Raw genomic sequence first — 25,764 nt, forward strand, 5'->3', positions numbered from 1 at the left:
AAGTACATGTTACTGGTTGTTCTACTAGCTCTATCTCATCCTAATCCAGGAACTGAAAAAATAAGGGAAGCAAAAAATAAAACTATCTTTTCAGAACTTTACTCTAGGATATGAAAAACAAACCTTCCCCTGGTAAAAGTTAGCTCCCAAATATAAGAGTCTATAATTATTTACATCCTTGTATGACCCACATGTCTCATTTTGGTCAGACATTTGTAGTTGCCTTTTTATTTTTCCTAAACATATCCGGAGTCTTTCTCCAAAATTACTGCAAGTATATTCTCCCTTCTTCTTTTCCCTAGGGTGAAATGCCAGTCTGCTCTTACCCCTTCCTGTCTTCTCCTACAGGACAAGCTGATAGATGATCCATGTCACCAGCCTGATCCTACTTACTATGATAAAGTTCATCCCTTTGAGTGATATTTGCTATACACTGTTCTGCATCTTCTCCCTCCTGCTTGTCTTCTTCAACCTGGGCCACCAACAATGACTTGACCACTTGGTATATGACACAGTTTTGATTGTTCACAGCTCTTCTGTACACAACTGGACACACAATAGATTTGCTTGTGAGCCCTCACCACTCTTAACTCCCTTTCTACCAAATGCCTATTCTGCCAATCTGGTTTTTTATTTCCATCTTTCAGACTATTCCTGAAATCCTCTTTTTCCCAAGAGGAATTCCCAAAGTGATCAGTAGGGAAGTGACTATGCTCCTTGAACCAGACTGCCCAACTTTCAAACACCATTTCATCTGACATAATACCTGATACTTATTACTTATCTTTTGGTAATTTATTAATGTGTTAATAATTGCAAATAAATGTGTTCTAAAACCATTGGGACCAGTGTGCCTGTGAACTGTAAACCAGAATAGTAAGTGACCATCTGAGCACTCAGCCAGGTAATGTGGAGGTTGGTATGAAGAAAGGAGGCCTTTGATTCCTCTTCACATCTTCTGACTCAGTATGAGGGGCTCACCTGGATGGCAACCAGGTATCTGTCCAGTGACCCAAGGGCTGTTCTGTTGGTTCCACACTTCCCAACTGGAGAAGCAACCATGATGTGTGATCCCTCCAACTTTTGCCTCTTGGCTTGGCACTGTGGAAACTGACCAGATGTCTGTGGGCAGCAGTTCTAGAGTAATTCATTCTTGGCCCCCAGGCTCCTTCCCCCACCTATCATGCTGCACTGTCACATACATGTACCTTTGCAAGAGATGTCCACTTCAGGGGAGAGGGGAGCACTCACCAGGCCGCACAGACTGAACCAGAACAATTCGGTCCCCACTGACAGTGAAGCCAAAGCCATGCTGGTCCTTCTGGATGATGACACAGCGTTGAACAAGACCTGGCAGGGATCAGAGGCAGAAGAGAACAAGGCCAGGAATCTTTGAAGATTGGTACATACAAGCCAAGGCCAACTTAGGAAAGACCCAGGGCATTTCTTCCTCAAGAAGCCTTCCCAAACTAGCCCAACTCCCTAGACTCATCCTGTCCAACATACGACACTCTTCCCAGTAACTGGCAAACATCTGGAATCACCTTTGCTTCCCACATGAGGAAAGATCCTTCTCTGCGGTGCTAAAATGCTTGTCTCTTATACATGTCAGTCCTATTTGGTTTGGGTGAGACTGGTCAAAGAAGGGACAGGGCCAAGTCCAACTACCTTCCTGAAGACTAATGTTACAGCAAAAGAATAGTCTGTTGGATGGACTAAAAACTTTATGTCATATTATTACCAATGACATCAGCAGGTGGGACACTAATACTTGCTGACTGCTTCTTGCAGAGCTGGATGCTTCACACCAGGTGACTCAGGGCTGATCCCTTGCCACGTCCAGGAAAGGACAAATGACAGGAGGAAATCTTTTTGTTCACATGCACACCATCTATGGAACTTTAAACAATGAGAAGAAACCAACGTGGTGACTACTGACTGACTGTCTTCATTGTTGTGAGATTGTGACAGGCATTGTGCATGTGACTGCATTCTGTAATGATTCAAGAATGGGTTCCAGAGCTTAACAGAACTGGGTCCGTCCTGATTCTGTCCGTAACAAGCTTGGACAGTTGGGGAGGTTTTTGAACTGCTCTGTTCCCTCATCTGTAAAATGAAGGCAATAAAACCTAACTTTCTAGGTTGATGTAAGGGGAGAATTTACATAAACTGGTAACACAAGGTCTGGCACACATTAGGTGCTCAATATAAAGACTAATGTGCTTTATGTTTGGGGTGTGAGGGTGCGTGCTCTGCTATGTCTATGTGCTAATACCAAGAAGGTGGTTACCTGTTGTCTCAGAGGTGTCAGAGGGCTGGCGGTGGTGAGAAGGGGACTTGCGCTCAGGTGCAGAATCTCCCAGGGAAGACAGGCTACTTAACCTGGAGAAGGAGTAAGGAAAATCCATCAGTGAGCTGGTCAGGGGTACCTGTAGAAAGAGGCTCTGTCAAATGGGCCCTGAGTCTTGGCCAATGAGAGACTCATCCACCCACCTTATAACCTGCTCAGTCTGATAAGAGATTATCTATGTCTACCCTGCTAGCAACACCACCTATCTGGAAAATTGACCCAGCAGGGCAAGCATAATCTCTTCAACATCCAGCAAAGAGAGGAGATACAGCCTTTCGTGGAGTCAGGTGACAGACAGTAACAAGAAGGGATGCGCACATACACACATGCTTGTTGGGTCTTACCAGGCTGCAATGGGGCTGATGAAACAGAACGGAGCAGCAGAGAAAATGAATGCAAGAAAAAGACAGGAGAAAAAACAAATAGCTAGTTAGTGTTAGGTGATGATTTGCAAAGAAAGAGGGAGGACATTGCAGGTCAAACATGTACAGGGGCCTGCATGAACATAGCAGAATGCTGTGATGGCTATAGCAGAAGCAAGCTCCCCATGCTGGCTTCATCTCCTTGCACCTCAGAGTACCACCTCTCCAAAACGGCTGTCTCCAGGACAGGGACAGGGCATTTAGTTCTAACCTACTGGGTCGCTGGCAACTTACACACTGTTTTAGAAAGGAGAGGCACAGCAACACTGCTGCCTCTGAAAATTCTCCTTATGTTTTGGGTAGCATGGAGAACAGGACTCTGGTCCATTTGGCAGTAGTATATTCTAACCTCATAATCAGCTCTGTTCCAAAAGCCATCCTGAGGCACCTTAGTTAGATTCTGAACCCTCAGAGTATTGCAGAGCACCCAACCAGATTCATTGATTGACCTCTTATTAATCAGGACCCCTACAGGAACACAAGAAATTCAAATCACTGCTATGGCCCTTGTTTTTAGAAAACACTATAAATTGCCAGTTTCCAAATTATTAACTGCTGTCAAGGGGCAATTTCTATCCTAGCTACAGCAAATGACCAAGGAGAAGGTTATTTATGTTACCAGTGGGTATAATGGCCAAACACTGGGAATAATCTAAATGTTCACAATGGATAGTTGGTTAAATCCATTATTTTATATCAATATAATGACACATACCTTGGCCACATAAAACGAGGAGGCATTTTATATAATAATGCAAGATATGTGTGGTATTTTATTGAGGGGGAAAAAAGCAAGATACATAACTATGTGTACATGGAAAACAACAGTAAAAGGAAGAAGAAAGTATTTGTTTCAATATTTTACATATTTACTTATGCATGCAAAAATATCTAACATGTTTCTGGAAGGATATAAAGGAAATATAACATGGGTTGTTTCTGAGGAGAGACAGTGGATGGCTGATGTATGAGGATAAACTGGAGATTTCTCATTATATTCTCTTTTGTACTTTAGCTCTGAATCTTGTGAAGATGCTATCTAAGAAACAAATAACTTTTAAATAGGAAGGGATTTTCTTCCCTCCTCACAGTGGCACCCCTCTTACCTGGACAGGTGAGACTGCTTTTTATTGGCTGATCTTTGGGTCAGAGAGAGAAGGACATCGAAGAAGAACAGAGCATGGGCCCCAGCAGAGAGCGATGCAGGAAAGGAGGAAGAAAAACAAAACACGACATAAACCAGACGAGCAGACAAGACACTGGACATCACTGGTTCAAAAGAAAAACCACAACAGTGCCAAGAAGGACCCAAAGGTGGAAACTGGCCACAATACAGCAAATGAGCTTACTAAAGTGTAAATTTACCCATGTGATTTGCAGTTTAAAACTCTTTTAAGCTTCCCATAAACTCAGGAGAAAGGTCATCCTGTGTCTTCAACCTAGGCGTTGGTTCCTTAGCAGGAAGTGTAGTTTGATGCCTGGTTGAGTGGCACTTGGGTGTCTTCCACAGATCCCAGTGCCCAGCCTTCCTGCAGCATGATCAATGGCAACGCTTGCCCACTTTTCAGTACAGCAGCCAGGATGAGGCTGGAAGGTCCCTGAAGGCAAAGAGTGTGGCTGCCTAGTGTCCCCCGTGCCTGACTCAGTAGGTGCTCAGTCCTATTCTTGATCTCTACTGGCTACCATCCTCCCTTCACTTGGAATCATTTCTGGTGTCTGGCTTTGGCCACAATGGCCCTTCCTCCTATGTTATTCCCTGTTATTATACATACCTACAAGCCAGAAAAGGTAAATTTTCAGAAGCTGAACTTCCGATTTTCTTCAAATTACCCTACTCCATAATTCCCTGTCTATTCCCCACTTCTCCACTCACAGTAAAATTCAGCTTTGGTCATGTAGTGGACGTTTACTATATTCTATAATCTAGACCTATCTCATACAGTAAGCTATAAGCTACATGTAGCCATTTAAATTTTAATCTTTAAAATTAAGCAGTTTCTCAGTTGTACTAACTACATTTCAGATACTTAACAGCTACATATAGTTAGTGGCTACGACACTAGATAGTGCAGATTAGAACACTCCCTTCATGGTAGAGAGCTCTCCTGGACAGCGTTGCTCCACACCCTGTTCAGCAACAGGGAAGTAAGTGGATGAGAAAAACATGTAGATCTTTAATACAAATACTTAGAGACCAGCAGCCCCCATCAGAAAGGGACTCAGAGAAATGATTTTTAACAGTCTCTTGGTCCAATGGGTCATCTGTTGCCTTCAGTTTACCCTTAATACCCCACTACCAGGTTACCTGTGCTGGAGTTGAATTCCTCCTCACTACCTCCAGAGAAAACCTGTTTTACAAGTCTTCTTGCTGTGTTCTTCCTGGCCCTCGTAGGAAGCCAGCTAGCTACCTATACCCATATTAAAGTCCAGAAGGTAACATTTCTTTTAACCTGGTACCTCACCTTCCCTCCCTTCCTCCCTCTCTCTCCCCTCCCTCTCTTCCTCTCTCTTTTTGGTGTTGCGGATGTTTATGTGAATCCAGGGCTATGCACATGCTAGGCTTGCACTCTATCGTGGAACTCAACCTGGTTTGTCTTAAGCTGAATCTGCGCTGGGACATGAGGAGCTCCACATCATTGAAGGGAAATGAAGCAAGTGTGCATGTATTTAGCTATAAAATCCTATCAGAGGCATGGACAAAGACCATTCTACCAGCCACTGGAAGTTCCTCTAAGAGACACAACCACTGGCTGGGGGATATACAGGGGGAATAAGCAAACTACAAAACAGGTTTCTGGCAATTTGATTTTTTTCTCTGAGAGCGCAAAGAAGGAGAGAGAGGGGATGCCTTACAGAAGGCAGGCCGGGTGGATGGAAAGAATGGCTTTACTGTAGGATGAACTGGGTTTGGAGTATGAACACAGGATTTAGAAAAAGGTCCTTGGAAGGTTCTAATCTGAGAGAAAGAGGACAAAAGAGAAAGGAAGGTAGTCTGGCATGAAACAGAGGTGGCCTCTTCCTTGGCCCATCAAAATTTGGCAGCAGAACTCAGATTACACTCAGCCTAAATCCCGGGGGCATAGGGAAGGCCTTGGAGAGCAGAGAGCTTTCCTCCAAATTTGTGCTCTCTAAATGATACCACTGACACAGATTTGCTGACTCAATCTCTTTTTTTTTTTTTTTTTTTGTCTCTTTTGAGACAGGGTCTCACTATGCAGTTCAGGCTGGCCTTGAGCTCACTTTATAGCCCAGGCTGCTCTTGAACTTGCAATGATCCTCCTGCCTCAACCTCCTGAGCGCTGGTATTACAGGCCTGCACCACCACGCTTGGCCTCAATCTCATATTTACTCCCTATATCTAGTCAGTCAGGACTGGGTTGGGTGGTTTTGGAATCAGATTCTGATAAGGAGTACAGAACCTAAATCCTTCACACTTGTTCTTTACGGTAGGGTTTGTGCTCCTACAAGAATCTAATCTGCATTTCTCTAATGGCCAGAGATGTTGAACATTTGTTCATGTATTTGTTGGCCATTTGTACTTCTTTGGTGAAGTGACTATTCATATCACTTGCCCATTTCTTGACTGGGTCTTTTATTTTAGATGGTGTAACTTTTAAAGTTCTTTATATATTCTAGATACTATTAGTCCTCTGTCTGAGGAGTAGCTGGCAATATTTTTTCTCCCATTCTGTACACTGTCTTTTCACTCTACTGATTATTCTGCTGTACAGAAGCTTTTTAATTTGATGTAATCTTATTTGTTGATTCTTGCTGTTATTTCCTGTGCAACTGTAGTCTTGTTTAGAAAATCCTTTCTGTGACTACGACTTCAAGTAGAGTATTTTACCTATTTTCTAGTAGCATCAATATTTCTGTTTTAATGTTTAGATCTCTGATCCATTTTGATTTAAACTTAGTATAGGATAAGAGATATAGGTTCAGTTTTAATCTTCAATGAACAGTTATTTGGTTTTCCCATCACCATTTTTTGAATGTGGTATCTTTTCTCCAACGGTTTTTTTTTTTTTTTTGGTCTTTTTGAGACAGGGTCTCGCTATGCAGTTCAGGCTGGCCTTGAGCTAACCTTGCAGCTCAGGCTGGCCTCAAACTTGCAAAGATCCGACTGCCTCAGCCTCCAAAGTGCTGGGATTACAGCCGTGCACCACCATGCCTGGCTACTTTTGGCCCCTTTGTCAAAGATCAAATAGCTCAATGTGTCTGGGGAGGTTTCTGTATCCTGTATTGTATCTCACTTATCTGTGTATTTGTTTCTGTTCCAGTACCATGCTGTTTATATCACTATTATTTTGTAGTACAGTTTGAAGTCAGGTATTGTGATGCCTCCTGCTTTGCTCTTCTTGGCCAAGATTGCTTTTGCTATTCTAGGTCTCTTCTAGTTCCATATAAAATTTAGGACTGTTTTCGCTAGATCTGTAAAGTATGCTGTTAGTATTATGAATGGGACTGCCATTACAGAAATGTAAATTAAAACACTAAGATTCCACCTTACTCCAGAAAGGATAGCAAACATCAAGAAATCAAAAAATAACAAATGCTGGCAAGGCTGTGGTGAAAAAGGAACCCTCTTACATTGTTGGTTAAAATGTAAACTAGTACAACCATTAATGGAAATCACTATGGAGATTTCTTAAAGAAGTAAAGTTAGAAATTCCATATGATGCAGTTATCCCTCTTTCTAGGTATCTTCCCCAAAGAGTTTAAGACACCGTACTACAGTAATACACGCATACCAATGTTTAAACAGCACAGTTCATAATAGCTAAACCCGTACCCATCAACAGATAACTGGATAAAGAAAAGTCATATTCAAAATGGAAAAGTACTTGGTTATGAAGGACAAATGAGACATTTGTAGGAAAATGGATGTACCTGGAAAATAATATTGAATGAAATACACCAGACACTCAAGCTTGAAAACCAAGTAGTATCTCCCGTTTGAGTAAGGTAAAGAACAAGAGATTAACAAAGAATAGACAGGAGACATGGGGATGGATCTCTTGCAAATGGGAAAGGATCCAAGACAACAATGGTGAGGTGGGAGGGGAAGGGGAAGAGGAAAGGGAAATAAACAGAATAAAGATATGCCAAGTACAGGAACCTAGTAACTTCAGTGAATGTAAACATTATATGCTATAAACATGAGCTAAAAGTAATAACAGCAACAAAAACAAAAATGGGGAAAGGAGACTTAAGGGTGAGGGAAGGGGAAGAGGATTAAAAAAACAACCAAACTGTATTATGTACATGCACCCACTCTTCAAGATGCTTATAAGCTGCATGTACTGCAAACAAGAATTAATTTTAAAAATTATATATATATAAAGAATCTAATCCTAACACTGACCTGACAAGAGGCAGAGCTCAGGAGGTAGTGCAAAAGAAGGGGAGCGGTTCATCTGTGGCTGTTTCCAAACAGGTACTGTCAGCGGCCTAGGGGTTGAGGTCCCCTGAGTTAAAAAGGCCTGCAAGTCCTTTATAATCTTTCTTCCTTTCTTTTTTGAGTCAAGGTTATGCTTGTAGTTCAGGATGGCCTTGACCTATATAGCCCAAGCTGACCTTGAATGACCCTTTTTGAGTGATGTCATTCAAGGCATGCACTAAAAATAATTTTCTGATGAGTCCAGGCCAGCTATCTTGTTTAATGAATGACCCGCAAGAGGGATTTGTCAATGTCTCCTCATGATTAGATTCAGATTAAGCATTTTAAAATCACTATATAAGTGATGGTGTATAGGTTGTCCCATTTTGGTGATGTGAAGTTTGATTACTCAGGTGTTTCTGAGATTTTGCAATGGTAAAGGTCTATTTTCCCTTCTGAATTAGTGAGAAATCCATAGGGCTGTATTTTGAAAATGTAAGACTATCCTGTTCAACAGCCTCTAACCCAACAGTTTTACAGATGATCCTTGCCTGAACCACTTACTGCACTAATGGCTACAAAATGGAAATTTGCTATTTCTGTTATTCCTTCTGTAGCTATTAGTAGGTAACCTCATTCTTTTTCTAGAATAGTGCTATGAACTCACAGATTTTGTTTTCTTCTCCCAATTTATGATAGCCCAGGATTCTTTTTTTTTAATGTTAAAAAGTATCCCAATTTGACACTGGGAACTTCCACAAATCAGCTTATATGTCTTTTTAACATGTTCCCATCTGTATTGACTGTGTCCTGGCTCTATGTCACAAAAATATACTACAGGTTCACCTTGTACTGACCCTATGCCAGACTCAGAACCAAACATTTCTCTCAGGAGCTCTGGGTCCTGTTAGCAGAAAGATCTGGCTGCGAGGTGCTCATGGTATTGAGCTATGAATGGAGCTAAGAAATAATTGTAAAATTCTGAGTTCTCACTGGTATTTCCAACTGGAACTCAACATGACAGAATTTTCCCTCATTTTCCCCATTCTAAATTTTGTCTTCCTTTTCTTATAGTAAGATCCTTGTTCCCAAACAATACCAAAGTATTTATTCTTTTGCTCTCTGTGGAGTTGTGGTATCAATGTCACTAGCAAAAATAAACCTACTAAATTCAAGATTTCCTTTAGTTCTTGTTGCTCTAAGACAATGTCACTACAAGTTCTGTGTAGCAAGTTACAGTACTTGGGATTCCTTTTTATGTCAGTGATTTTTAAATATTTTGGTTTCTTTTACATGTGCACTTAGTTTTTGCCTTTTCAGTCTTATTTATTTAATTTCATTCTTTGAATATGTTAAATATCTACATGGTTGAAAACTCAAAATGAAGATTTTCAAGTGTATTCAGAAGGATCCCTACCCCTTCACTATTTCTTTAAAGTAACCATTTTCATTCATTTCTGTTTTCTTTCTGCTTCTTGTGGTAAACAAGTACATATGAATTAAATATTCTTATTTTCCTTTATTGCTTATATTAGTTTGCACTTTGCTTCTTTTCACTTTATAGTATCTATGCAGTAACTTACTGAAAGGTTCCATCTTCCCCCTCAATTCCAGTGCAGTCCATGTTCTGACACTCAGGCTTGCCCCTTCCACACTGCTCCCTATCACCTGGTATGCTAGAGGGCAAAGGTTAGAACAGCACCAAGCATACAGCAGGTATTCTGTAAATGCATGCTGAAAACTCTCCTTATCCTCATCTAGAAGAGGGGTGATAAAGCTTTGGGCCTTCTTGAGAGACTATATATCCTTTAATAATACTTAGCGGCCTTCCAGAGAGACCAATATATCCTTTCTATCAGCTGTGATGTGTTCAGATGTGTGGATGTATATAAGCATTTAAAAAACTTAGTTGCTATTCAATTTTGCATTTAAAAAAATACAGATTTCTGTTTTCTCTTGAAAAGGTAGAACTTCTGATACTGTTGGGCTTATGATTTTGACATGTGAAGCTAAGTGGTATTAGTCTCTCCAGATGGAGTATACATCTTACCTTTGCATAGGCACCACTGCCCACAGCTTTTAACCTTTTCTGCTTCACTTAGACTCCTCACAGGCATCTGAACTTAGAGTGGTCAGGTAGGACTGGCTTCTCGAGTTTAAAAAGCCATAATAAGCAAACATCACATCCTTTCTATCTTTCAAAGGGAGGTTCAAGCCTCTTTATCCTTACACCTATCACAACTCAACTGTATAAATGAGGACAAGGCATAGATATCCACATTCTATAGGAACACTGATAACTTTATTGTTACCTACCAGACACCATGCTAAGCATCTGTCTTAATGCCTCAATTAACCTTTCAAAAGCCCGGTAAAGTAGGAAGCACATCCCCATCTTTAGATGAGTAAACAGAGGTTAAATAAGCACAGTTAAGATGTGTATAAAGTTAGCCTGACTCCAAGTTCTGTGCTCCTGAACAGAAAGTTAAGTGACCAGTGGCCATATGTAGATCTACTTGGCCTTTATGTTCCCTCTTATACACACATATATGTACACATGTACATAATATACATATAATGTATAAATCATGGATTTTTGCACAGGTTGACATATAATATATAATTACACAAATGCTACTTATGTGTATAAAATACATAACATGCATGCATCTTTGACAAGTAGGTAGAGACAGAAAGATAAAAAGGTGCAATATATACAGGTTTTGATAAGTCTTCTTTGAGATCTGGGGCAAAAGAATACTCCTGAGCCCCTTGTAATCCAGGAAAGAGCCCTTCTACCAGGACTCTCAATTCACATGAAGTCCACACTCTGAACCCTGACCTGTCTTACTGGTTATTTTTCCTTATCTGTAAGGGTGGAACTTTAAGCAGGATCCTGGCACCTTGACTTTCCAAGGATTCTGCCTTAGAGTAGTCTTCCCTATGGTCTGTGGCTGGCAAACACTGCCTCTGCTGCCTGTACATCCCTGCAGTAAAGGCTGGTGCATCTACTCTCTGAACTACCACAGTTAGTTTTCTTATCGCTAGAATGAGAGACAGACAGACAAGGGAGCTAGAAAAGGCTCATACCACAACTGGTTCATTTACTAGCTTTCAGCAGCAAAGGAATCTGCCGAGGTCCTACCCCTACTCATTCAACCTGGCAGGTCTATGATGTAGAATCTGTTTTTATTTAACGAACAGTTCAAGTGATTCCTTATTCATAGGACCTAAGCTTTGGGAAATTCTCAAAGTAGGTCCCTTGATTTTTGAATCTCTCACTAGCTTTCTCATCTGTGCAATGAATACATAGTGATATCCTCCTTCTGTCTGTCTTCCACGGACTATGATTTATTCACACCTGTATCATCAGCCAACCCGCAGCCATATCTTGTTCACACTTAAGTTACTCCAAATTTGCTCACTAAAGCAATACACAGTACTTGTCTTTCTTCCAGAGCTGATATAAGACTGACAAGGTAATACTTATTCAATGCTTTAAAAATATAAAGTCCTATGCCAAAGACTATCTGTTCTTTCCTGGTCTTTTCCAGGTTCACATTGTGTGACCCATGTTCTGTAAATGTCATGGGTGAGAGAAACAGGGTAAGAATGAGTGAGTGAATGGTAAATGAAAAGATCTCTGGCGTGTTCAAATCCCAGGTGGGAAAGGGCCAGGAAAGCTCTCCTTTCCTAGTTCCATGAAGGTCTGAGAGAACCAGGCTCCAGCTATCAGTGCAGACAACTTGGAGCACATGTGCATGGAGGAGGGGAGCAGAGTGAGTGCACTGTGGGGATTGGTTAACTCAGGTCAATGCTGACAGCAAAACATAGCTTTAGAAGTCAAAAGACAGCTCAAGTTCAGGCTTGGTTCTTTCCTGACTATGTAGTCTTGGGTAAGTCACCTGACTCCCCAATAAATAATGTGGGAAACACCATTTTTTTGAAAGGGTGTAACAAGGACCAAATCACCCTCACTCTCACCTAAGTGTTAGACTATTTAACCTAAAAACAATCTCCCCATCCCAAGCCCATCCCTACTCCTGATCAGATGTTTCCTCTTTGGCAAACAGAGCCATGCACTTGCACATGCTAGAAATATGAGTTACCTCTGACATCTCCCGACAAATTGAATCAATTGCCAAGTCCTATTGATATGATTCAATCTTCTAAGAGTCGTAGAATCCACCTACTACTTTTCTCTGTCTGCAGCATCATGTTGGTGGTCAACTAGAAGAGTTGGCCTCCCCACCTTAACTCCACCTTGGCTCTAGCAGTCTGAATCCATTCTCTACAGATTGACTTTCAAACAGATGCATTAGAAGATGTAATCTTCAGTGGTTTGCCACTGAACTTGTATGAAGCTTTAATCTTGAAAATGTCTCATAGGTCCTTCACAATGTCTTCATCTCCCGTCCCTCCCTATCGGCTCACCGTATTTCACCCCAGAGACCTTTGTTCCCATCACAGCCATTTGAACCCCTACTCAATCCTCAGGGTTCAGCTTAAGTGCCTTCCTCTAGGAAGCTTTCTCTGATACCTCATGACAGTGGTTCTCTCTGAAATTCTCCTTGGTGATATCTACCTAACTGAATAGTAACTAAATGACTAGAGTGCTTTTCCTGATTAACATGTTTTCTCAATTTACTAATAAGCTTCATGTCTCTTTTTCTCTAGAGTACACAGCAGCCCCAGAACACCATATACAGTACATTAAAATCAGATAACAGATGAGACAGAGCTTCAGACATCAAAAAAATCATAGGCGTATACTGATCACAGCAGTTAGGGGAAGCAGTTTTAAAAGATGTCAATGTGTATGGATTAGGACTGAATTCACAACTTTATAGCTTTAACAAAGATTAATAAAGTAGGAGAGCATTAGCCTGTCATGGACTTTCAGAGAAGTAAGATCAGCCTCTCTGTAGAATTCTGAAGTTCTTTAATCTCTAAATTTTTCAAATTCTGTCCTCTCTACAAAACAATGCAGCATCGCTAAACAAGCAAATTCGTGTTAAAGCATGTTAGTGACTACAAGGTGGTTTGTGGAGAAGATGGCCAAAGAAGGAATCATAAAGAAGGAGGACTCTACCCAGCGCTCAGAGGAAGGGCAGGACTCTGATGGGTATTCTGTGCTGTGGAAGGATATTTTAGGGCAAGAAGCAGAAGCACTGAAAAGAGCAAAGGACACAGTGAATGTCAGAAGGCTGTCAATGCAACATGTGGAGAAAGGGGGCCCGACAAGAAGGAAAACTGAAAAGACCTGGGTTTCCAGCTTAGTCCTGCCACTTATAGCTGGTTGATCTTGGGAAACACTCAAACTCTCAAGTCGCAGCTTCTCTGCCTAAGAAATGTGGGTAATTCTCCCTGGCCTGTATTTCAGAGCTGCTGTGAGAATAACTAAGATACCGTATGCCAAAGGCTCTGCAAATACTAAGGCAACATATCAATGTTAGGCAGTGTGAGGACAGAAGGAAAAGACAGGCAGGGAATAGAAAGCCTTAAACACAATCTGAAGATCATCAATTTTATCTACAGGTGGGGAGTTGCATTTCATAGAATCAGATTTTGCCATTAAAAAAATAAATCTAACTGCAGAACTAGAGTAGACTAGAAGAGAAAAGGCTGGATGCTCAGAGCCCAGGTAGGGCAGGTGAGACGGGGTGCAAAAAGTAGGCTGGTAAGGAGTGCTAAGAGTGACATCAGAGACATCTCTGGCTCTGCACTCTCTCACATTCCTGAACTCTGCCATTTACACTCTTGTTCAAATGGAAATATGCTGCAAAAGTAAAATACACACCAGATTTCAAGCACTTAGTACAAAAAGTAAAGTGACTCAGTAAATATTTATACTGTCTCTAGACCTTCAAATCAGCCAGAGTAAAGCAGACCCTTGCCCAGAGTCATCCATCCATCAAATTGTTTCCTGCAACACCTGGAATATATTTCTACAAAGCATCTCCTAAATGGTTGTCGACTTTCCCTACTTGTTTGCTGTAGTAGGAATTCCTGAAGTGTGGAGGCATTGCAAATACACCTGTCTCCCCAGTGAGGAAGAACAGAGCCCGGATCTGATGGGCAGCCACCTTCAGCTCTCAGTAGAGAACAGCCGATGCTGCTCGGGCCATGCTCCTTCTCTTCACTTAGAACCCTGCCCCCACCAGCCTCTATCAGCACGGATTCACATCAGATCTCTCTCACTTGTCACACGTGGCTCTGAGGAACAGTGTGTGGGGTAAGGTTAGATCATGTTTGTGTCTTGGCTCTGCCTCTGACCACCTATGTGACTGAGGGCACATTATTTACTTTTTGTGAACCTCAGTTTACTCATCTACAAAACTGGAATATTAGCTACCTATGCGGCAGAGTTGCTGTAAGAATGGTGTAATGTGAGAAAAGTATGTGTATCTAGTCAGTGTTTGGCAATGCTTTAAAAATGGCTGCTATTCTTGTTATAAAGCCCTACGAAAAGATAATAAGTAAGGGACTCTAGAAGCAATCAGAACCTGCCTTGTAAAACAAAAGAGGTTAATTCTGAGTTATCTAATATAGACCCATCTATCTTATAGTCTCTTCCAGAGTGGATGAGCTACTGATGATTATCACATTTAACCACATTTGTTTTTGTCAGTATGCCTCCATCAAACCGTTGCCTTCAAGGAAAAGAACAGTGTCTCCAGACAGCAAAAGGAAGCCTGATAATCTGGAAATTGATGCTAGATGTGAAACTCGACAACGGAATCACAGCAGGCTGTAGGAAGATCAAGGCCTGGGGCTGTGGTGGTGAGGTAAGCAAGGCTTACTGAAGGGGAAATCTGAGGCTGTCGCAGCAGGAGGGAGAAGGCAAGCCATGGCAGCTAGAGGGCAAGACTGCAGTCTAGACTTCTGGGTTCTGGACTAACGTTGCCCCTGTCTTTCTGTATACTCTTGAAAAGGGAGAAGAAAATTATACATAATAAGCATCTAATATGTTATAGGCATTCATTTAATCCTTACAATGACTTGGTGATGTAACACTTATTTTCCCAAATATGAAGAAAATGAGACGGACAGAGATTACCTAAAGTCATACAGCTATTAACTGGGACAGCCAGGAGGTGAAGCAAGTGTCTCTCGTAACGAAGTTCAACCCTCCTCCTCCCTGCACCTTGGCTTCCTCACCCCTATAGCACGGGGCTGAACTGGATGATCTCACACCCTTTCTTGCTCTAACATCACATGATTCTTTGTCCCTCACAAATTTTCTTCTGCATGCCAGGTCTTTACTTCAAGAGAGGGGTCAGGTAAAACAAACCCAGGTCTGACAAGTGATTCTCTCTATAGAAGAAAGTGAGGGCAAGCCACGGCCAAATTCATTTCAATGGGAAAAACCTGTAAGCATAATTGCCAAAACTGATCTGGAAGCAATACAGTGTCTGCCATAGTGATGTCCACAAGATGGCTAAGACTATTTTATATGAGTTGTCTGGTTTTAACAACAAGCAGAAGAGGTAAGTAGAACAGCACCTAAATACACAAGATAAGGAAATGAACAACCCTCCCAGGGCCAAACACCTGGCAGATCTAGGTAAGAGGCATGAGGTTGCTCTGCGGCATGAGGTTTCTTCCTTGCTGCACTATGCCCACTATGTGATGTGATGCTGAGAAAGTCCCATGACACCTCTAAGTCTCAGTTTTATGTGTGTGTGTGCGCGTGCGCGCGCGTGTGTGCGCATACATATATGTATTTTTTGTTGTTGTTGGGTAGGGTCTTGCTATGTATTCCAGTCTGGCGATAAACTCACTATGCAGCCCAGCCTGGCCTTGAACTCACAGCTATCCTCCTGCCTCAGCCTCCTGAGTGCTGGCACTGCAGCTGTGCACCACCACGCCCAGCTTCAGCTTTCTTTCATAATGACAAAATGAGAAGACTACATCTTGTACTTTTGCAGGATACTGTAATAACTAAATGATTTGTTATATTAAAATCACTCTACAGGTATATCCTGTTTTACCATAAGTTTTCCTCCAAAGATAACTGAAAGAAATCCTCGTAAGGGAGATGATAATACCTTAAATACAAACTTTCAAAGACTAGGTCTCAAAACACTGCTTTATACACTGTATAAGTGAAATTGTTATATGGGTCAACATTTGATTATTGGTAAAAATAAAGGGCAGATCATACAACAGGTAACTCAACATAATGGCCAATTCAAGAAGTCATCACTTTACTTAAACAAGTCTGGCATTTACATAAGATTATTTTGTTAATGTAGATTTTAAACTAGTTCCCTTTCCCTTTGTTCATACCAAAATGGACAGAAAAGTACTGGGTTAGTAGGAAAGTTAGTCTTTGATTTCAACACCTAAACTTAAGCCATAAAATGAGTAATGTGTGAAGGTGATGTGAGCTGACAATAAAATGCCTACTCTTCTTTGCAGGTGCAGGAAAGGTAGAGCCTTTTCTCTAGCTCAGACACCTGCAGGGAGATGCAAACACTCACCAACTGTAATGAGGGGAAGGGACTCAGAGTCCCAATACTGCACATTCTTGGCTGGTGACTTCAGGAAGCCCTAGCGGAAGCAGAAGGGTGGGTACAAGGGGAGGTTCTCCTTCTGTTTGCAACAGGTTCCCTACAAAATCCTATTCCACCCTTTAAAAAATCGCCTGCAAACTCCTTTCCTTCAGTAAGCCTTCTCAGTCAGCTCTCCGATGCGGATTACTCCTGTTCTTTGCATCCTTCCAGCCCCTATGCTTTTGATTCGCACTGTAATCACACATCTCTGCTTACACAGTACTTTAAAAGCACCTCACATATTCTATATGTTTTCATAAAATGGCAGTTGCGAAGAAGGGGCTCTATACGTTGTGTTTCTTCGGCACCCGTCATAACCCCAACCAATAAACTGGACTCTATAAAGAATGTTTTATAATACACAGTTGGGTAAGATGCTGACAAGGTCAGCCAGAGAAAATCTGAGTCACCTTTTGTAGTAGCTGGATTCCTACAGTTCTTGCCACAGTTTCATCAGCAAGGGAACCGCTCTGGATCTCTGTGATGCTTACTGCACTCCTTCATGGTGACTAATGGGTCTGGAACCACTGGAACAAGCCACTGTTTGTAGAACGTTTACTCAGCCTCAGACCACCCCAAGCAACAAACTCAGACATGTGCCTGCCTGACAGTGGGTAGAGTAGGCAGGCTACAAACCAAAAGAATGCTCCCCTGTCCCTGACTGTTCAGGCTCTTCAAGCACGGAGAGCTAGATCACACACACAAAGAGGAAACCCACTGCTGCCTTTTCTGCTGCGGGAGATCCCAGGTCATTCTATGGGAAGACAAGAGGTTTTTAGAGCAGTAGTTGCTGCCACTTTCAGTAATGTTGCTGTGTCTTAAGCTCTTTCCTGCTGAATGAAACTTTGACATTGAGGGGAACAATGAAATGGGTGTAAAGAGAGAAATCACTGGTGCTGGCAGATGGGTTTATAATATCCTCTGCAGGCAAATAGGAATGATGAGTACAACCTGAGGCCCATGGGTTACCTGCCTTCTTTTTTTAATGTTATAATAAAAATATTAGGGGCTGGGGATTTAGCTCAGCGGCAAAAGCGCCTGCCTGGCAAGCGCAAGGTCATGAGTTCGGTTCCCGGTACCGGAGAAAAACAAAACAAAACAAAACAAAACAAAAAAATTAAAAAAATAAAGGAATTTTTATTACTTATATACATTAGCTATATTTTATATGTGGCTTAAGTCAAATCCTCTTCTCTCATTGGAGCCCATACAAACCAAATGGCTGGACACCCAAGGTCTAGAGCACACAGTTTGACTCAGCGTTTACTACTAGGCAGCAGAGAGTGGGTTAGATTATGTACACTGGCGGGATTTGAGGACTGGACTCTAGTCTTGTGATAAAATGCAGTTACACACTTGTGTTTGGAGAGTTGCTATGGCTTGTGTCTGGATGCCACCCCCCTGCAAGCCTCATGTAGTTATAGATGCGGTTTTCCAGAGATGGCTGGATCTAGAGTACATGGTGCTGGGATCAAGGGTATGTGACTGCTTACTTAATCAGTCCACTGGATTGGCTTGGCATAGTTTTGGTTAGGATTAGTGTGGGAGTGCTACAGCCGCCCTAGAGTAGGTAGCCTGCATAAAATATAAGGAACAAAAAGAGGGCTACTGTGCACTCCCCTTCCTGCTTGCCATGGACTATTTTTCTGCAATACCCCTCTGCTTTGCCACCCTACCTTGGAGCCAACTGACTACAGACTGAAACCTCTACACACTGTGAGCCAAATAGACCTTTCTTCCTTTAACTCTGGGTGTCAGGTATTTTGTCTCAGCAACAGGAAAAATAACTAAGACAGGAGTGCTGGGACAGAAGGGATGAATAAACTGAATACTCCCTGCAGTTCTTTTCTAGGGACCTGGACACACACACTGATTCCACCCAGATACAAACTGCATTATGATGAGGCTTTATTATCAACAAGGGACCACTTCTGAGTAGGGCAATAATAGTATTTCAACTTGGAAAATGCCAATCTGCAAAACATAATCTGCACAAGACAAATCTGGACTGAGTAGGAAAGAAACAATGACAACTGAGTAATCAATTTAGATCTTAAGTCTCCATTGAGGAGAGGCACACAGGATATGGTCACATGTCACTGACCTCAGGGATACATTCTGAAAAATGTACCTTAGGGAATTCCATTGGTGTGTGAATGTCACAGTGCATACTTGAATGAATGGTTATACAATGTCACCAGACAATAAAATCTTATGGGACCACAATCATACAGTAGTCTATAGATGACCAAAATGTCATTATGCAGTGCATGATAGTTTGCTTAATAAAAATGTGTTAAATGATGAATGATCAACCTTGAAATTTGAACTCTTTCTAAACTCCAGTGTTCCAATAGCTCCCCCTTGCCCTTCAGCCCAATTTTCTTTTCTTGTCAGGGTCTAGCTATGCAGTTCAGGCTGGCCTTGAGCTCATTTTGTAGCCCAGGCTGGTCTTAAACTTGCAACAATCCTTCTGCCTCAGCCTCCTGAGTGCTGGGATTACAGGCATGTGCTACCACGTCCAGCCTCAGCCTAATTTTCTAAGGCTGAATTTCAAGTATTACCTTCTCTAATAAATACCTTCTCTAATAAACTTTCCTAGCAAGTACAACTTCCCCAAGACCTTTTTATTTCCACTGCATTTTGAGTCCTTACTGCACCACTTAGCATTCACTTTCAAATTATTTCATCTGTATTGATCATGTCATCCTCCAACCAGATAATAAACTCCTTAAGAACAGAAATCCTGTCACATACTTTGTAGACAGCCCACAAATATTACCACAGTGCTAAGGAGGTACTCAATAAGTACTGTGACGGAGGATGGGTTTCCAATGATGATATTAATGGAGGACTTGCACATTCTGAAAACCATACTGAGACAAGACAGTATGGTTATGAATGTCAGCTTCTGAGCCACCTTGCAGTATAAATGCCCTCACCATTTATTTAGCCAGATGACCTTAGGAAGGTTACTTAACCTTCTGCCTCAGCTTCCTCATTCATAAAATGAGGATGCCATTACCCATTTTATGAAATTGTTAGGGTTGATATTTAAAACTGGTTTAAACAAACCTCAGACCAGGATCTGGTACTCAGTAAATCCTATCATTCTTATTTATTTTATTTAACTTTCACAATAACCCCATGAATGGATACTATTAGTGCTGCCATTTTACAGCCGAGGAAACGACTTGAGAAGGCTGAATAGCTGGTTAACTTCATGCACCCGATCAAGTAAGATGTAGCTGGTGTCTGAATCGAGTATTGTAGTTTCTTTTTTTTTTTTCCAGTACCAGGAATCAAACTCACCACCTTGCGCTTGCCAGGCAGGCGCTGTGCCGCTGAGCTAAATCTCCAGCCCCGAGTATTGTAGTTTCTGAGCTTTTCTTCTGCTAGCACATTGCTAGAGTCCTCACCATCCATTTTACTTTACCATAGATCTGTCCTTAACTTCAATAATCTGAAATCTCAGATCTAAAGGTGAGGTGGACAAGAATTAGCTTATTTCTCTATAGTCAAATTTAGACCTACCTTACATTTACCAAGTCTTTGCTGGGTGGCAAGTGTTGTGCTGGGTAATAAGTATTTCATATGATTTTCATACATATAAACATACCTATTTTATGAACGGCAAACTCCAGGATACAGGACTTGTGTGGTATCCCAGGGTAGGTGACATCTAGAGTTCAGACTCAAACTCAGATTCACTAACTTTAAGTCCGATGAGTACTTCCTGAGGCAGTCTGGGTCTGGGTACTTTCCGACACAAGTGTAAAGCACAGTGCAGACTACATTTATGCATCTGCTGGCCAAACACACAGGCTTTGGAATCATTATCTTGATGCTAATCAACACTTAATAGCTCTGTGACCTCAGGCAAGATATTTAACCTCTCAACTTCATCAGTAGCAGAGGCAACTATTTCACTAGATTGTATGAGATTAAATGATGGAATTCATTGAAGAATTCAGCACAGAGCACATAATAACTACTCAAAATATGCCAGCTATTATCACCGCTACAGCCACAGGAAAAAGGGGGGCTTAAGTTATTTCCTTATATTGCTCTAACATTTCTCCCACCTATTATTTAGGAACATCCCCATAAAAAAGACCCATGTTCAAATCGAAGGACTGATGGAGGAACTGAGAAGGTTCAGACAGACCGAGCCAACTGACAAAAGGTTAAGGACAGAGTTGCTCTAACTTTCAGCATGCGCTCTTCACCAGATCCTGCCACCTGCTGCTACCTCTGATTTTTCAAAGACATCTAGAATTCCAGGGTATATAACCTTTCATTCAGTTCCAAGGGAAGGTCTACAATCCTACAACTTCCTAATTGCCCCTTTTGAGCTTTAAGGATTCATTCTGCCACCCCCAACCAGAAATGAGCACCGGGCAAGCTATTCCAAGTGGAAAATTCAACTCCATCCTGGCGGAAACCCTAAATCTCTGCTGTTCTAGCAGATTTCCAGGACACGCTGGCTCCCAGAAACCACAATTACAGACAAGCTCAAGGCAGAGGAGTAATTAGGCCCATACCATCAGCTCAGCAGTCTCTTGGCTTCTCCCTCTCCCATCCCCCCTCACCCAAACTCCTTCTCAACCACTGCACAGCAGACAGGGCAATGGGAATTTCCACTCTTTCTCTCTTCCAGTCCCTACTCCATTTCCAGGAAACTGAACAAGGGTGGGGTGAGGGAAGAAAGAAACCATCACATGGATAGAACTAATGCTGAATGGCAGCAAGAACTGAAAATAGTTTTCACAGAAAGAAAAGCATGCCGGGGCCCCTCCCCTTGTTCTGTCCCTTCCCTTGTTCTGTCATCCCACAAAGATGACATCAGAAAGGGGTTCCCTGTGTAAGACACCCAAATGTGAAATAGAAGGGATCTCCTGAAATAAAAAGTAGCAACTTAAATCTCTACAGAAAGTGAACAGTCTTGGCTCAAGACAGGATGTGGAAAAGATGCTATCTAGAAAGTCAAAGAAATCTAGGATTCTATTATCTCCAAGATTGGAGAGACCCTAGAGTAAATTTACCCCTCTCACAGCTTCTGCTAATCTTGGCTCAGTGGAAGAACACTAGCTCCTCCCTTCATTTCTAAATATACTGACTGCTCTTCCATCCTGAAATATGGGATTGATGTCCCCATTGTTTAACACTACAGCACAGTGATACACTGTGCAGTACTTTCCTTCTTCCTTCCAGGGTTACTGCCCTGTTCAGTTTAGTCAATGACTCCCTGAAATACACCCTGACAAGAGAATGGTGTTCCTTACTGCTGCCAGTATGCTCAGGGCTGTCCCATTTCCCCCTAAGCCTTGGATAATACTGAATAACTTCAGTGGGGCTGGGTACCCTATTACCTATAGGAACTCTCAGAAAGTAATGGGTGGTACAAAAGATAAGGATGGAGCGGCATCCGAAACAGGGAGTCTGAAATGGACTTCAACATCTTAAAGGGCTTTTAAACAATGATGGCTTGGTGGCCAGAGTAGAAAGCTGTCAGGGGAGTTCTGTGAGGTCATTCCAGAGCCCTTAGAATTGGACCTGGAACAGCAATTAGAGTAAAGATCCCAAGCAATCTGGTAGTGACCTAATTTTATCAAAATCCAACTTTTTTTTTTTTTTTGGAGACAGGGTCTCTCTGTGTATTTCAGACTGGCCTTTAACTCACTATGTAGCTTAGGTAGGCCTTGAACTCACCACAATCTTCCTGCCCCAGCTTCCCCAGGATTGGGATAACAGGTGTGCACCACCATGCCTGGCTCAAAACCCAACTTAAAACATATTAATCCTTCAAAACTTTCCATGATTTAGCATCCTGACTGACCTCTACCTTTAGGACAACATAACATCAATGTTTGGAATTTACTGTGTACTACTGGTTAGTTTCTTACAACAAGATCAAGTGAAAAACATCTCTCTCTCTCTCTCTCTCTCTCTCTCTCTCTCACACACACACACACACACATACACACACACACACACACATGCCCCAACCATTTAATGAACAGAGGGTGGAGTTCATTCTTTTTTTTTTTTTTTAGGTACCAGGAATTGAACTCAGGACCTTGCACCTGCCAGGCAGGCACTTGTGCCACTGAGTTATATCCCCAGCCCCTGGAGTTCATTCTAAAAGGATCCATAGCACTACTCTTTTTTGTGGGCAGGTATGGGACTGAAACTCAGGATCCTGCGCTTGCCAGGCAAGTGCCATGCCACTGAGCTATATCCCTGGTCTTCCCACTTTGTTAAAGGGCACTTATTTGAGACTCTTCTTCTAAATATTCTTAAATCAATATACTTCCATATCTCTGGTTTTCCCAATAAGGCTGTAAATTCCCTCAAAGAAAAGGATGTAGGGCTGGGGATATAGCTCAGTGGCACAAGCGCCTGCTTAGCAGGCGCAAAGTCCTGAGTTCAATCCCCAGTACCGCCAAAAAAAAAAAAAAAAAAAAAAAAAGGAAAGGATGTAACTTCCACTTCTGAAATATCTTTGTATCCCCTCCTTTATTGGTTAGCTTGATGAAAACAGGTGGGGTTTTTTTGTCCTTTTTTTTTTTTAAACATACACACACTCAAACTGCATCTATCATAAGATAAAGGACTCAGCTAAGCGTGATGGCGCATGCCTGTGATCCCAGCACTCAGGAGGTGCAGGCAGGAGGACTGCTGTGAGTTCGAGGCTAGCCTAGGCTACACAAACGAGTTCAAGGCCAGCCTGAACTACACAGTGAGACCTTGTCTCAAAAAAAAAAAAAAAAAGTAAAAAAATAAAAAAGACAAAGGACTCTAAACACAGAACTGTTCAATCCATTTATCTGCAAAATCAGGCGACAAATGGTAACTAGCACAAGTTACAAATCTAAGAGACCAGACAGCCAAAGAGAAACTGGACATACTGTAGATGGAACCACACAATCATATGGGCTAAAAATCAGTTAAGAGTCCTTCCAACCTTGAAGTCAAAGTAGAATAGAATTGAGGGAGGGGGAAAGGAACTAGTATGTATTCTACCAAAAGCAGTAAAGTCACAGGATAACAATGTGTATAATCTAGTTTCTCTGTCTCTTTCCAAGGCTGAGGAAAAAAAGGTTGCGGAAGGCAAAAAGAGAATTCCTTTTTGATCCTATGTGCCCCCTGTGCAGAAGGCTGCTGTGATCTGGGACTCAATACTCTAGTTCTTGGTAACAGGAGGGGAAGTCAGGAGATTCTGATATTCTGGACACTTGGATAAGACTCAACTTGGAGAGGCAATGGGAAGACAGCAATGACTGATGTATCATCACTCACTGGCACCTCTTTACCTGGATCACATCAAATCTCTAATGATTTGACGATAGGTCACCCCTGTAACTCACTAAGGTGAGTGTGCCAAGGGACTGAGCCAGGGGAAGAAGGGTTGAACTCTGTGCCACAGGCCTAGTGGGGACATGGCGCCTGCAGAGCCAGGCTGGCAGCACTTTGATCCTAAATGACTGGTTAACAATCTCTCCCCAAATGTGCTGCATGTACAGGCAACTCAGGGGCAGAAGGAAGCAGCAGCAACATCCAGACATTTCTTACTCTGCGTCACTCTTGTTTATACACATCACAGGGTGTAGTGGAATGACAGGATGGGAAGGAGGAGAAAAAATACAGGAAGAGGAAAGTGGTAGAGAGGAAATAAACACATCTGTAAAATGAAAACACAATGAAATGGGGAGAAAACACATGTCACAAAAGAAAAGGAAGAGCAACAACAAGGAAACGTGAATAAGGACTGGGATAGAGGTCTATGTAAACTGGAGTAAAAACTGGGCAAAAGTGAATAAGCACTGAAAAGGGGAGAGAAAGGAGTTGCAGAACTAAACATCAAAAGATCTGAGGCATTGGTATAGATGCTAAGCCAGCCAGATCCTCCCAGCCTCTGGCAGCAGGGATGTTAAATGGAACTTCTTATTACAGTCCTTGGGTTGAGATTTATAAAAGTGCTGTGAAGTCATTAATTAGTTCAGAGTGTGTGGCACAAAATAGGATGATGCAGTGGGGTGAGGAGTCAGTGCAGAGAGAAGTGGGTAATTGACATCTGGAGCAGCAGCCAGCCAGGCTCACGTGAGATTCTGAATTAAGGAATTTTCCCTAGCAGGAAATCTGGCCATGAAGAGTTAAACAGTCTCTCCCCTCCCTTGACTAACCACCACCTAAAGTGATCACCTTTATCTAAAATTCCAATCCCACATTGGTCATACTTCCTATTTTGTCTCCATTATTATTATTCTGTAATAATTCCTGTACCCCCTGTACCGGGAATCGAACTCACAACCTTGCGCTTGCCAGGCAGGTGCTGTGCCGCTGAGCTAAATCCCCAGGCCCCTCTTTGGCCATTATTATCTGTTTTGTTTTTTTTTTTGTACCAGGAATTAAACTCAGGACCTTGCGCTTGCCAGCCAGGCTGTGTGCCACTCAGCTATATTTCCAGTCTGTCATTATTATTTAATATGCTTAATTGAATCTCTAATTTAATTTGTTTAACACCGAAGCTTCAGGAAGGCAAAGGTTCTTGTCTTTTTTGTTTACTGCTACAGTTTCAGTGCTTGTAACAGTTCCTGGAACTGGAACTACTGAAAGAATAAACCTATCTCTAAACCCAATCTATTTAATTCTTAGCTACCTGAGAGAATGTTGCGGAGAATATTTCATATACAGTAACTCAAACTAGACAAGAATGCAAACCTACTTCTTGCAGAATCAGAACTGTTACGAGCTACAGACAGCCTCAATATCCTCCTTTCAAAGAGAAGGAAACCAAGAGCAAGAGCCTTTCTTATAGAATGACTATGGCCCCTACCCCCATTTACACTATGCTGATGCTCCCTCACCCACTGTGATGGCATCTGGAAAAGTGGACTTTGGCAGATTAGCATTAGGTTAGGTATGAAGGTAGGGGCCCTCATGATGGGATTAGTGCCCTTAGAGGAGTTAGCAGAGAGCTTACTGTCTCTTTATAGGCACATGCTAAGGAAAGGTCATTAAACATATGAGGCGGCGGCCATCTGCAAGGCA

The 25,764-nt window shown here is 42.0% G+C and overlaps 1 protein-coding gene across 11 annotated transcripts in view; it reads right to left on the reverse strand.

The window, feature by feature from the left end:
- The window catches only part of Arhgef11 (Rho guanine nucleotide exchange factor (GEF) 11), a 110,484-nt gene that overhangs the window by 52,907 nt on the left and 31,813 nt on the right, over positions 1–25,764 (reverse strand). For 10 of the 11 annotated variants that reach the window (XM_005411733.2, XM_013508284.1, XM_013508282.1 and 7 more), the window contains exons 1-3: positions 3,879–4,054; positions 2,291–2,382; positions 1,252–1,350 (exon numbers count right to left, since the gene is read on the reverse strand). In XM_005411733.2, coding sequence (XP_005411790.1) covers positions 1,252–1,350; positions 2,291–2,382; positions 3,879–4,039 — 352 coding nt within the window. In that variant the 5' untranslated portion in view covers positions 4,040–4,054. Of the gene's footprint in view, positions 1–1,251; positions 1,351–2,290; positions 2,383–3,878; positions 4,055–25,764 lie in introns of those variants that run through there. The other variant, XM_013508283.1, reaches the window with a different exon arrangement.

This window comes from Chinchilla lanigera, unplaced genomic scaffold (genome assembly GCF_000276665.1).
Source record: "Chinchilla lanigera isolate Chin_1 unplaced genomic scaffold, ChiLan1.0 scaffold00144, whole genome shotgun sequence".
NCBI classification, from domain to species: Eukaryota; Metazoa; Chordata; class Mammalia; order Rodentia; family Chinchillidae; genus Chinchilla; species Chinchilla lanigera.